The sequence below is a fragment of the Bufo bufo genome, chromosome 3 (assembly GCF_905171765.1).
Source record: "Bufo bufo chromosome 3, aBufBuf1.1, whole genome shotgun sequence".
Taxonomy (NCBI): domain Eukaryota; kingdom Metazoa; phylum Chordata; class Amphibia; order Anura; family Bufonidae; genus Bufo; species Bufo bufo.
In genome coordinates this window covers 550,688,292-550,700,588 of record NC_053391.1, presented here as the reverse complement: position 1 = coordinate 550,700,588, position 12,297 = coordinate 550,688,292, and the positions used below count along the sequence as shown (strand labels likewise).

The following is a 12,297-nucleotide window of genomic DNA, read 5'->3' as shown; positions in this document are numbered from 1 at the left end:
CCGCCATAATATCATTCAGGGGTGCAGGGGGGGGGTGAAACATATATACTTTAGGCATATAAAAGTTTCTGATCCCTGCGGTCAGGGACCGCGGGGATCAGAAACTGCAGAAATCGCAGCAAACCGCAAATCTGAATTGACCTGTGGTTTGTTGCGATCGCCGACATGGGGGGGGTCACGGGACCCCCCTGCGCATTTAGCCGAGGTGCCTGCTCAATGACTTGAGCAGGCACCTAGTTCCGATCACCGCCGGCCAGGCGGTAGTGATCGGAACAACACATGACGTACCGGTACGTCATGGGTCCTTAAGGACTCAGGAAACATGCCGTACCGGTATATCATGCGTCCCTAAGGGGTTAAAGCACACAGCCTTTCTCATTGTGGTGTCTGGAAGGACACTGATAGAACCTGTGGTGGGTACCCGCTGGTGGTTTAGTTCCATTAAATTCAACTGGAAGGGTTTCTGCTGCTGAAAATGCAGTAGATTTTGCCTTTGCATGTCAATTGGGCCATAAAGGGGTTCTCCAAGAGTTTTTTACCGATTGGTGGGGGTCAGACACTCGGGACCCCTGCTGATCATCTGTTTGAGAAGGCACTGGCGCTCGCAGTAGCGTTGCAGCTTACCAAGCACATATTTAGATAACGTAAACTACTGGACAGGCTAAAGATGCACTAGATTTACCAAAGTGGATAACGCTGAATAATCAACCTGCTGCAGGTTTATACCACACATTAGTTGGATTACTTTATATCAGAATTTTTTTACCAAAATTTGGGCACAAGTTGTTGCATTGTAAGCCATGCCCCCTTTCTGATAGGCCAAACCCATTTCACACTAAACCACAAACCTTTATTTTGAACAAGTCATCAAAAATCGGATCAGACATTCCACACCCCCACAGATCAGTTGTTAGGAGCCTGAACTAGAAAGCTTCATCCACTAGCAATGTGCTAGATGTCTACTTTCAGGAAAATATATGGCTGTAGAGAAATAATCTGGGTTTCTTGAAAGTGTGAACATTTTCTTGTAGTCGACAGGGTTGAATATGTCCATAAAGGATTAAACCAGCATTCACTCAGGGCACCAGCTGAACGGCTCCTCGACATGGAGAACACCAGCTCTGCAGTCTACAGTAGAACATGAAGTCAGCAGATTGGTAGGACATCCCTGTCAGACAGCATGTCTTCTCCAACTGGTTCCTGTGAGAGAAACAATGATGAATAAGGCTGCTGATTAACAAGGCTAACATCTTGGCGCACCCGATAAAGGGCATCTGTCAGCAGATTTGTACCTATGAAACTGGCTGACCTGTTACATGTGCACTTGGCAGCTGAAGACATCTCTGTTGGTCCTATGTTCATATGTGATCGCATTGCGGAGAAAAATGATGATGATGATGATGATGATGTTTTAATATATGCAAATAGGTCTCTGGGAGCAAGAGGGGCTTTGCTGTTGCATCTAGAGGGTCTGCTCTCTCTGCAACTGCTGCGCCCTCTCTACTTTGATTGACGGGCCAGGCAAGGAAAACGTCATGATGCCTGGCCCTGTCAAAGTACAGAGGGTGTGGCAGTTGCAGACAGTAGAGCCTCATTTGCATATATTAAAACATCTTTTTTCTCAGCAACGCGGGCACATATGAACATGGGACCAACACGCTGCCAAGCGTCCATGTAACAGGTCAGCCAGTGTCATAGGTACAAATCTGCTGGGGTGTACAGCTGGTGCTCGGAGCGCCCACCGCTTCAATCCTCCATTGACAACTTACAGATCTTCGAATGAATGAGGTGATAAAGTATTCCGGATGCGACATGTAGTTTGTCAGGTTGTTTCAGAGGACATCAATCTGACCCTGACTGTGGTGCATTTGTCACCGAAGAGCTTTGGCTTGAGGCAAGTTCTGACACTAATTATTAATACTTCTCAGTTTCCTGTGCGTCACGGATAAAGGAACAACTGCCTCATCGTTGGGAGGTGTTCCTCTGTCTGGAGAGGAGCCGTGCACGGACTCTTGGCTCTCAGACCACCATCCCTCTAGCGGAGGCAGGTCTGCCAGATTGCACTGTAGTCCAATACTTTGATGTGCTTTTCGTGAACAGCACTGAACCTCTTTATTCTGTGTCCCACAGAAAGGTTCTGTGTTAGTCTGCTTGTGAACCTGACCAGGGAAATAGTCTGTACAAGTCCCGACATCTCTTTTAGATAAACCAGAATCCTTTTTCTTTGTCACTGGCAATGACACGGTCCTGAAATGAATGCCTGAGACGAAAGGACTGGCAGTGGCGTAGTTTCCATCTTTACCAATGATGGGCTGGAGAACGCCTACATCTGCCCCTGCTGCCCTAGGTAATGACACGGTCGGAGCTTTCCTCTTTTTGGGGGCTACAGGTTTATTTTGTGAGGTGTTCATGCCAGGTGTATGGGCAGGAAATATAGTGGGAACGGCTCCCTTTTTCACATATGTTATAAGTCCACATCGCTCATAGGAGTCAGCAGTGAAATGCTGAGAACATATGCGATACATGCCGGTTTTGGTTCCCTCCAGGACACGTTGGGAAAACTCATCTAGGTTTCCAAAATCTTGCTTGGTTTGTAAAAGCCAGGTCTTGATTGTGTCTAGGTCTCTTGGAAAACTATGTAACGTTATGTTGGGATCCTTCTTGTACCAGGAGTAGGTGCAGCCACGCACGATGCATGATGGCATGCTGATGAGTGGCAGCACACAGTGGCACCTATAAGACAGATCAGGCGGGATATTACACATTGCCATGTGGGTGTATGATACTGGAAAATAATTAAACGGGGTTTCAAGAGTTCAATATAGATGGCCCTGTCCTCAAGATAGGTCTTCAATATCTATTTGGTGGGGGTTGGACCCCAGCTGTTTGAAGAGGCTGTGGCAATCCGGTGCACACTAAGCACACTGACTGTGCCTGGGACCATTCACTTGAATAGGACTGAGCTGGACCTAGGCTATGGGACCGATGAATGTAATGTCAATGGCCTAGAAAGAGACATGGCACTCCCAGGAGCATGGCCGCCTCTTCACACAGCTCGAGGAGTCGGACCCCACTGATCCTGAGGATAGGTCATCAATATTCAACTCCCAGAAAACCCCTTTAAAAAACAAGCCTACCTTACCCAGATATTCAATGGCGAAGACGCGTTCAGACGGACAGATTCTGCAGTGGTGCAATCTGGTAAATAATAATAATAATAATCAGCATTTTCCAAAAGAAGATGTGAAAACCGTAAGTCATAGCACGTGGCACATCAATGATCTGCATAGTACCCACACACAGGGGCACATCAATGATCTGCTTTATATAGGGTGTTAAAGATGTGTGAATTTTATTCTATATTTTGTATCTCTAGGACTGTAATGAGTTAACTTTCTTTTTCAAGTGCTTCCCATCCCCCTCTTTGTTTCAAGGCTGGAGAAGGGGGGAGGGGGGGGAGAGCTGTGCTGTGAGAAGTGTCTGTTTTCTCATCCTTGTACAGGTGTCCCAAGGGAGGTATTTAGAGTGTGAAAGAATGCATAAGCCAATCATATGGCTTGATGATATGTATATATTATTCACTGCCTATAGAGAAGCACCTCTTTGAAGTGTCACATATGACGTATGCAGTATTATTGTTAGGATAAACGCCATTACAAAATGGCGACGGTAACCAGATGTTTACATTAGTTCACATTCCAAAGTAGGGCCCAGTGTGCAGAAGCCAGGGTGTTATCTCCTCTCCCTTATCTCGTCTTCCTTTTTAACCAATGAAACAATGTTTAAGCCTCAGTGAGGACTGCCCTCTTCTGAAGATGTATATACGCTTACCCCATGTAATAAAAGTTAGAGATTGCATTGACCATCTATGTGTCAGCGTCTAGTCTCTCAACCACGCGTGGATATTAACCCCCTGGGGGTAAATTAATTTGGAGCACCAGAGTATCTCAAATGCTCTAATTTAGGGCTACTTTATCAAATGGCACCCCAGATGGGACTCTGAGCGAAGGTAGCATCCAACAGTTGACCAGACGAGCCCTGAGCTTGACGAACGGCAGAGGGGAGAGGACCGCAGCCTCAAAAGAAAGGTGAGAAAACTTTTTTTTATCTCATCTGCTTTTCTGCTATTTACTTTGTCATGCTCAGATAGCTCAGTCTGCTGTGAGGTGGTACTGATGTAAGTATAGTAGTCGGCTGTAATACTGAAAGCTTGGAGTCTATAGAACCAATAGTCTGAAATTATAGATCACTCTGGTGTGTATATGTTTTGTGTGTGTCTGCGATTTATCTGAGGAGTGAGTTGAGCACAGACTGTAAGACCACAGACAAAGGGAGGGGACAGTAACCTCCTGGTTTGGAAGGGGGCGCTGTAGCGCCGAGGTGTGGGACAAAGTAAACTCTGGCTGACCTGGCCAGGAAGACGCATGGAGCCTCATCACCCGAAAGGGAAGACTGCGGAGATATTCTCCACCTGACCTGACCCCCAGGAAGATGCGTGCGGAGCCCGCCTCACCCCTGGAAAGGGAAAGACGTGCGGGGAGTCCCAGCTGACTAGTCAGACGTGATAGTCAGATTTAAGCCAACCAGAGGGGAGGGTAAATCCTTTGTCTGTGGAGGAAAGGGTTAAAAGGTGCTTTCCTTTGTGTGTGTCAGTCTGAAATACTACTGTTGAAATGGGTCAGTCCCAGTATTATGAAGAAGGAAAAAATACAGCCCCTAGCTAGTAGCGAGGGAAGAGGGAGATTATAGGATGTGATATTAATGGAGAATTGAAAGTTAAAATGTGAAAAAGAATGTTACAGAGCAGTGTCAGGATGTTAATTGATGGCACTAGCAAGAAAAAGTGCCCCAGTGTCTGCAATCAGAACGGCGCTTGTGTTAAATGTTCAGAAATGAACTGGTTAAGTTTTGTTACCCTAATGATATGTGTGTGTTTAAATAGGGAAGATACTAGCACTAGCATTAGAGATTACAGCAGTAAAAGATGGTCAGTTAATGGATAAGTATTGTATGTATCTAGTGTGAGCTACAGAGATCCACTTCCCCCGCTTTCACACAAAAACATTCCTGAGATAAGGGAAGCGGGCAGGGAATTATGCAGAGTAAGTGATGTGTAATATATTATAAAAGACGAAGAATTGTTCAATAATTTTCTTTCTTCTTTCCCAAGCAGTGTAATGTGGGAATCCAGCTTTTAACAAAATGACTGTATGATTATAACATGTATATTGTCTTCTTATAAGATTTGATTACTCACAGAGTGAAGACCAGAAGACATTGGAAAACAGCACAACAGCGACAGACTATCAGCAATTCTGGGTGTGGTGTGGCTATCTGTTCCCAGGAAAACTGTGTTTGTCTGTGTTGCAAGTTTTGGGATGAAACAAAGTAAACTATGTGGCTGGGTTGGAAGACATAAATGATTCAGTGGAATGTGAATGGGTGTGGCTTTGAGTTGTAGTTGAGTCGAAAATGTGTGAAGACTGATGGAAGTTTTTAGCAAAGCTGTGAATGCATATTTTATGTATGAGGGCGAGGTTATGAGCTGTTTGTGAAAATGAGTACATGAAAATGTGAATGTGTATGGAGTAAAATATATATATTTTTTTTAAATATGCGCATTGAGGATTTTATTTTATTTTTCTTGGAAGATTTTTGGTTTTTTATTGGTGCCAACAGTTTTGATCAAGCTGTACATTTTTTTAAAAATTGAAGTCAATGAAAAGTTCTTATGGGCCCTTTGTGTGTTCATGTCTGTATTGTCAGATCTGTTTGTTTCAATGTTTGAAGTTACGTGTTACATGTTAAGTGTTGTGCTTCACATCAGAGCTCTGTTCTAATGGATAGCTGCCACATTACTGACAGACAAGTGCTTATTCACACAAGACTATTCTAATTCAGTGTGCTATCTGTTTCTTAAAAAAATACAGCCAACGGACCCATACAAGTCAACTGGGCTGCTCACGTGGCTGGTTCTTTTAAAGGGGTTTTCCGGGATTTTAATATTGATGAAGTATCCTCAGGATAGGTCATCTATATCAGATCGGTAAGGGTCCGACACCAATCAGCAGTATGAAGAGAAAGCACGCTGGGTGCTGTCTCCTGTCGATATAGCAGCAGCGAGCAGGAAGAGAGATGGGAGACCAGATAGGTCATCAATGTTAATAGCATAGAAAACCCCTTTAACAGATGTGTGTGCCCGATCTGGGACATCTCACTACAGATCCCACACTTGTTCATTTTTGTATTACTCTGTATTGTGACATTACTATTTACATTATCCCTGTACTGTAACATCACTGTATACATTACTGTATTGTGACATCACTGTGCGCGTTATCCCTGCACTGTGACATCACTGTGTACATTACTGTATTGTGACATCACTGTGCACGTTATCCCTGCCCTGATATCAATGTGTGCGTTATTCCTATACTGTGACATCACTGTGTAAATTATCCCTGTAAGGCCTCTTGCACACAACCGTATGGCTTTTTCAGTATTTTGCGGTCTGTTTTTAACGGATCCGTTGCTCATTTTTTTTGTTTCAGTCGTGTTTCCGTTTGTGATCCATTTTCTGCGGATCACAAACAGAAGCATACAATAATGTTTAAACAGTAAGTACAATAAAAAATTGGGCTGTAAAATGGCTAAGGCAGCGCTAAATCTCGCCCATCAGAGCCGGTGACGTCACCGGGAAGCCTCCGCCTAGCAGTGTAACAAAGTAAACAAAAAAGCCCTTGCCCTGCACGATCCAGCGCAGGGCAAGGGAGAGCTTCGGCGCATGAAATGCTCAGGGGGGCTGCTGGGGTGAAAATATGGGTATGTCCGGGTTCAGCTCTGAACCCAGACAACCCCTTCAAGTTTGACACCGAGCTTTCTTTTACTCTCGATATTCAATGGCCCAGATTTACTGATGTTCTTTTGTCAAAAATCTGCCTAAAAATAGTAACATTTGACATATCTAGGGTTTCTACACTTTTTCTTATATGCTCGACAAGGCGGTGTGGCCTAGTGGAGAGGGACGGAGCTTCACTCAAAAGGAACAAGGCCTAAGATGTCCGTCCCTGCACCACATGTAGCATCCAGCCTGGGCCCCTGTGATAAATCTGGCGCTAGACAGCTGGTCTAAACGTACGCCATCTGGCTCATTCATTTTTCCATCACATTATAGATTGCTAATTTCCATGGTTACGACCACCCTGTAATCCCGCTGCAGTGGTCGTGCTTGCACACTATAGGAAAAAGTGCCAAACTGTCTGTGCTGGCTGGGATTACGGGGGCTCACATAGGCCGGGACCTTTTTCTATAGTGTGCAAGCACGGCCACTGCTGCAGGATTACGGGGTGGTCGTAACCAAGGAAACACGCAGTGTATAATGTGATGGAAAAATGAATGCAGCCAGCAAAGGAGGAAATGTGGACATGGACAATCACAGCACATTAGTAAGTGCCTTGTATTACCTTCCTCTACATGATAAGTGCCATTTGCTGAAGTGACACAGCCCCTTTAAGTAAAGGAGTCCTGAAGTCAAACCCGGGGACCTACTAAAAGGGAAAACAGTGATAATTTCACTTAATCTGAACATTAAATAATCCCACTGAATTTGGAGAGTAAGCCTGCTAAATAATTATCAGATATGTCAAATGGTTTTGACTTTAATTCAAATATTACATTTCCATTATTCTCTATGGGCATTCCACTCTGGTCCATTATTCTCTATGGGCATTCCACTTTCCTGTTAAAGTCTATGGGCATTCCATTCTGTCATTCCTTATAGTAGGTCCCCAAACCCGGGATCCCTGTAATAGACCAGGACTGACCCTGTAACTGTCTGCACTGTAATACAGCACCGGGTAATACAATAAAGATGCCAAGTGTCCCCCAAACAGGTAGAGAAAGGCCTCTGACCATTATCGAGCGGCTGTCCTCGGGGCCGGTGGGTTTTTGGGACTTTTCCTCCAGTCCGTACAGCACGGGGCTCGCTGACAGGAAGCGGCGCAGCTTCCCAAACATTTGTACCTTCCCGACAAGCGCTGCGGCTGACAAGACGCATGCGCAGTAGCTCCAGTCAGACCGCAGGCTGAACCGCTTCCACTTGCGTCCTGTGTTTCCCGGCAGGCCTTGCGGCGCCTCAGTGTTTGGCCCGTGTGCTGCTTCCCCCTCGCCTGGTAGTAACCGGAGCTGCGTCACGATCGCTCCCGGAGCCCGGGACAGGCGGCGGCAGCAGCAGAGGTGGCCGCAGTGGTGGAAGAAGAAGAAAAAGAGGAGGAGGGGGAAGGAGGAGCCGAGGCGGCAGCTGCCTGGTAGGAAGGCGGCTGGAGACGGCGGGCGGCATCGCCGTGCTCGGGTGCTCGCTCGGTCCGCGGCACTGGGAGACGCCGCTGAGCTCCCAGTAGCGGCCGCCAGATACACAGCGGTCACGGCCCGGGACTCTGGTGCAGGCGGCTTAGGCCGCCGCAATCAAAGGAAAATCGGTGAGAAGAGAGAAGTGCTGGTTACACTGCCTCCACCCGGACGTGTGCTGCTGCGACTTGTAGTGCCCCTATACACCCCGACGTGTGCTGCGACTTGTAGTGCCCCTATACACCCGGTCATGTGCTGCGACTTGTAGTTCCCCTCTACACCCGGACGTGTGCTGCGACTTGTAGTTCCCCTCTACACCCGGACGTGTGCTGCGACTTGTAGTGCCCCTATACACCCGGACGTGTGCTGCGACTTGTAGTTCCCCTGTACTGCTCCTCTACACCCGGCCGTGTGCTGCGACTTGTAGTTCCCCTGTACTGCTCCTCTACACCCGGCCGTGTGCTGCGACTTGTAGTTCCCCTCTACACCCGGCCGTGTGCTGCGACTTGTAGTTCCCCCTGTATTGCTTCTCTACACCCACATCTATGCTGTGACTTGTAGTTCCCCTCTACAGCTCCTCTACACCCGGACGTGTGCTGCGACTTGTAGTTCCCCTCTACACCCGGCCGTGTGCTGCGACTTGTAGTTCCCCTCTACACCCGGCCGTGTGCTGCGACTTGTAGTTCCCCCTGTATTGCTTCTCTACACCCACATCTATGCTGTGACTTGTAGTTCCCCCTACACCCGGCCGTGTGCTGCGCCTTGTAGTTCCCCTCTACACCCGGCCGTGTGCTGCGCCTTGTAGTTCCCCTCTACACCCGGCCGTGTGCTGCGACTTGTAGTTCCCCTCTACACCCGGCCGTGTGCTGCGACTTGTAGTTCCCCTCTACACCCGGCCGTGTGCTGCGACTTGTAGTTCCCCTCTACACCCGGCCGTGTGCTGCGACTTGTAGTTCCCCTCTACACCCGGCCGTGTGCTGCGACTTGTAGTTCCCCTCTACACCCGGCCGTGTGCTGCGACTTGTAGTTCCCCCTGTATTGCTTCTCTACACCCACATCTATGCTGTGACTTGTAGTTCCCCCTACACCCGGCCGTGTGCTGCGCCTTGTAGTTCCCCTCTACACCCGGCCGTGTGCTGCGCCTTGTAGTTCCCCTCTACACCCGGCCGTGTGCTGCGACTTGTAGTTCCCCTCTACACCCGGCCGTGTGCTGCGACTTGTAGTTCCCCTCTACACCCGGCCGTGTGCTGCGACTTGTAGTTCCCCTCTACACCCGGCCGTGTGCTGCGACTTGTAGTTCCCCTCTACACCCGGCCGTGTGCTGCGACTTGTAGTTCCCCTCTACACCCGGCCGTGTGCTGCGACTTGTAGTTCCCCTCTACACCCGGCCGTGTGCTGCGACTTGTAGTTCCCCTCTACACCCGGCCGTGTGCTGCGACTTGTAGTTCCCCTCTACACCCGGCCGTGTGCTGCGACTTGTAGTTCCCCTCTACACCCGGCCGTGTGCTGCGACTTGTAGTTCCCCTCTACACCCGGCCGTGTGCTGCGACTTGTAGTTCCCCTCTACACCCGGCCGTGTGCTGCGACTTGTAGTTCCCCTCTACACCCGGCCGTGTGCTGCGACTTGTAGTTCCCCTCTACACCCGGCCGTGTGCTGCGACTTGTAGTTCCCCTCTACACCCGGCCGTGTGCTGCGACTTGTAGTTCCCCTCTACACCCGGCCGTGTGCTGCGACTTGTAGTTCCCCTCTACACCCGGCCGTGTGCTGCGACTTGTAGTTCCCCTCTACACCCGGCCGTGTGCTGCGACTTGTAGTTCCCCTCTACACCCGGCCGTGTGCTGCGACTTGTAGTTCCCCTCTACACCCGGCCGTGTGCTGCGACTTGTAGTTCCCCTCTACACCCGGCCGTGTGCTGCGACTTGTAGTTCCCCTCTACACCCGGCCGTGTGCTGCGACTTGTAGTTCCCCTCTACACCCGGCCGTGTGCTGCGACTTGTAGTTCCCCTCTACACCCGGCCGTGTGCTGCGACTTGTAGTTCCCCTCTACACCCGGCCGTGTGCTGCGACTTGTAGTTCCCCTCTACACCCGGCCGTGTGCTGCGACTTGTAGTTCCCCTCTACACCCGGCCGTGTGCTGCGACTTGTAGTTCCCCTCTACACCCGGCCGTGTGCTGCGACTTGTAGTTCCCCTCTACACCCGGCCGTGTGCTGCGACTTGTAGTTCCCCTCTACACCCGGCCGTGTGCTGCGACTTGTAGTTCCCCTCTACACCCGGCCGTGTGCTGCGACTTGTAGTTCCCCTCTACACCCGGCCGTGTGCTGCGACTTGTAGTTCCCCTCTACACCCGGCCGTGTGCTGCGACTTGTAGTTCCCCTCTACACCCGGCCGTGTGCTGCGACTTGTAGTTCCCCTCTACACCCGGCCGTGTGCTGCGACTTGTAGTTCCCCTCTACACCCGGCCGTGTGCTGCGACTTGTAGTTCCCCTCTACACCCGGCCGTGTGCTGCGACTTGTAGTTCCCCTCTACACCCGGCCGTGTGCTGCGACTTGTAGTTCCCCTCTACAGCTCCTCTACACCTGGGCGTGTGCGGTGACTTGTAGTTCCCCTGTATTGCTTCTCTACGCCCACACTTATGCTGGGACTTGTAGTTCCCGTCTACTGCTCCTCTTTTTCACGACATGTGCTGCGACTTGTCGTTCCCGTTTACTGTGCCACTATACCCTGTCATGTGCTGGGTCTTTAAGTGCTTGCATAGTTTTCCTCCACACCCTGGTCATGTGCTTGGACATGTAGTGCCTCCTCACTGCTCCTCCAAACACTGGTCGTGTGCTGGGACTTGTAGTGCCTTCTGCTCTCCACACACTGGTCCTGTGCTGAGACTTGTAGTCCCCCCTCACTGTGCCTCCACAGCCCTGTCACGTGCAGCGACTTGTTGTGCCTCCTTACTTCCCTTCCACATCCTGGACATGTGCTGGGACTTGTGGTCCTCCCTCTCTGCTCTACCAGTTTCCACACATTGCTGTATGTGGGGGAGGTTCACTAGTCATTGGACTCGAGGCCTGTTAGCTGTTTACATCATGTTTATGAGAGAGCATGAAGTGGCTTCTGGTGGTGGGACTACAAGGCCCAGCTTGGTCACTATAGTGACATGAGATGGCAGTGCCATTACCATAGAAGTAATTGGAAATGGTATGAGCGGCTTGGTTTAGCGCAGTTTTGTTGGCATTTGACAGGCTCTGGTGCCGCACAGGATGGTATAATGACTGGTGTGATGTGGGTGGTAGTAGCATCCTGTTATGTAGCATACTTTGCATTGCTGGGATCTGAAGTCGCTGTGTTAGCTTCTTGTCCATCAGGTTTTGCCTACTTTTTGGAGATTTGAATAGCGTGATGTGCTGTGCCATTAGGCTTTATCCACACGTCAGTGTTCGGTCAGTGATTTCCATCAGTTAGGCTGCGTTCACACGAGCGTGTCCGGATTAGTTCCGGATGCGTCCCGGTGTGTTGCGGCAAACCCGCGCGAGTAGGAATGCAATTGTAGTCAGTTTTGACTGCGATTGCGTTTCGATGTTCAGTTTTTATCGCGCGGGTGCAATGTGTTTTGCACGCGCGTGATAAAAAACCGACTGTGGTATCCAGACCCGAACATCTTCACAGAAGTTCAGGTTTGGGTTCGGTGTTGTGTAGATGTTATTATTTTCCCTTATAACATGGTTATAAGGGAAAATAATAGCATTCTGAAAACAGAATGCATAGTAAGTGATCTGTTGAGGGTTAAAAAAAATTAAAAAAATTAACTCACCTTCTCCGTTTGTTCGCGTAAGTCCCGGTCTCTTCTTTACTTCTCAAAAGATGAACTATGGGCTAAAGGACCTTTGGTGACGTCAGATCACATGCTCCAATCACATGGTCCATCACCGCGGTGATGGACCCTGTGATTGGAGCATG

The 12,297-nt window shown here is 49.2% G+C and overlaps 2 protein-coding genes across 5 annotated transcripts in view; one reads left to right on the top strand and one right to left on the bottom strand.

Moving 5' to 3' along the window:
* Positions 1–749: 749 nt before the first annotated feature.
* LOC120993530 lies at positions 750–8,036 on the bottom strand. Of its 2 annotated transcripts, XR_005777301.1 has the most exons (4): positions 7,912–8,036; positions 3,143–3,198; positions 1,770–2,733; positions 750–1,200 (listed from the first exon to the last, which is right to left on the bottom strand). XR_005777301.1 is itself a non-coding variant. In XM_040422011.1 (3 exons), the coding sequence occupies exon 3, from the start codon at positions 2,703–2,705 to the stop codon at positions 1,908–1,910; it is 798 nt and encodes a 265-aa protein (XP_040277945.1). In that variant the 5' UTR covers positions 2,706–2,733; positions 3,143–3,198; positions 7,912–8,036; the 3' UTR covers positions 1,644–1,907. The 2 variants fall into 2 exon arrangements, 1 of the variants encoding a protein (XP_040277945.1); XM_040422011.1 differs by lacking the exon at positions 750–1,200 and having other exon boundaries at positions 1,644–2,733.
* A 44-nt stretch (positions 8,037–8,080) lies between these two features.
* ZC3H13 (zinc finger CCCH-type containing 13) overlaps positions 8,081–12,297 on the top strand; it is a 95,305-nt gene continuing 91,088 nt past the window's right edge. The window contains exon 1 of one of the 3 annotated variants that reach the window (XM_040425441.1): positions 8,081–8,477. The gene's annotated coding sequence lies outside the window, so the exon portion shown is untranslated. The remainder of the gene's footprint in view (positions 8,478–12,297) is intronic. The other 2 variants (XM_040425443.1, XM_040425442.1) reach the window with 2 other exon arrangements.

Bases quoted from the DNA above. Each gene is read 5' to 3' on its own strand.
- LOC120993530 (XM_040422011.1), bottom strand. From the start codon at position 2,705: ATGCCATCATGCATCGTGCGTGGCTGCACCTACTCCTGGTACAAGAAG.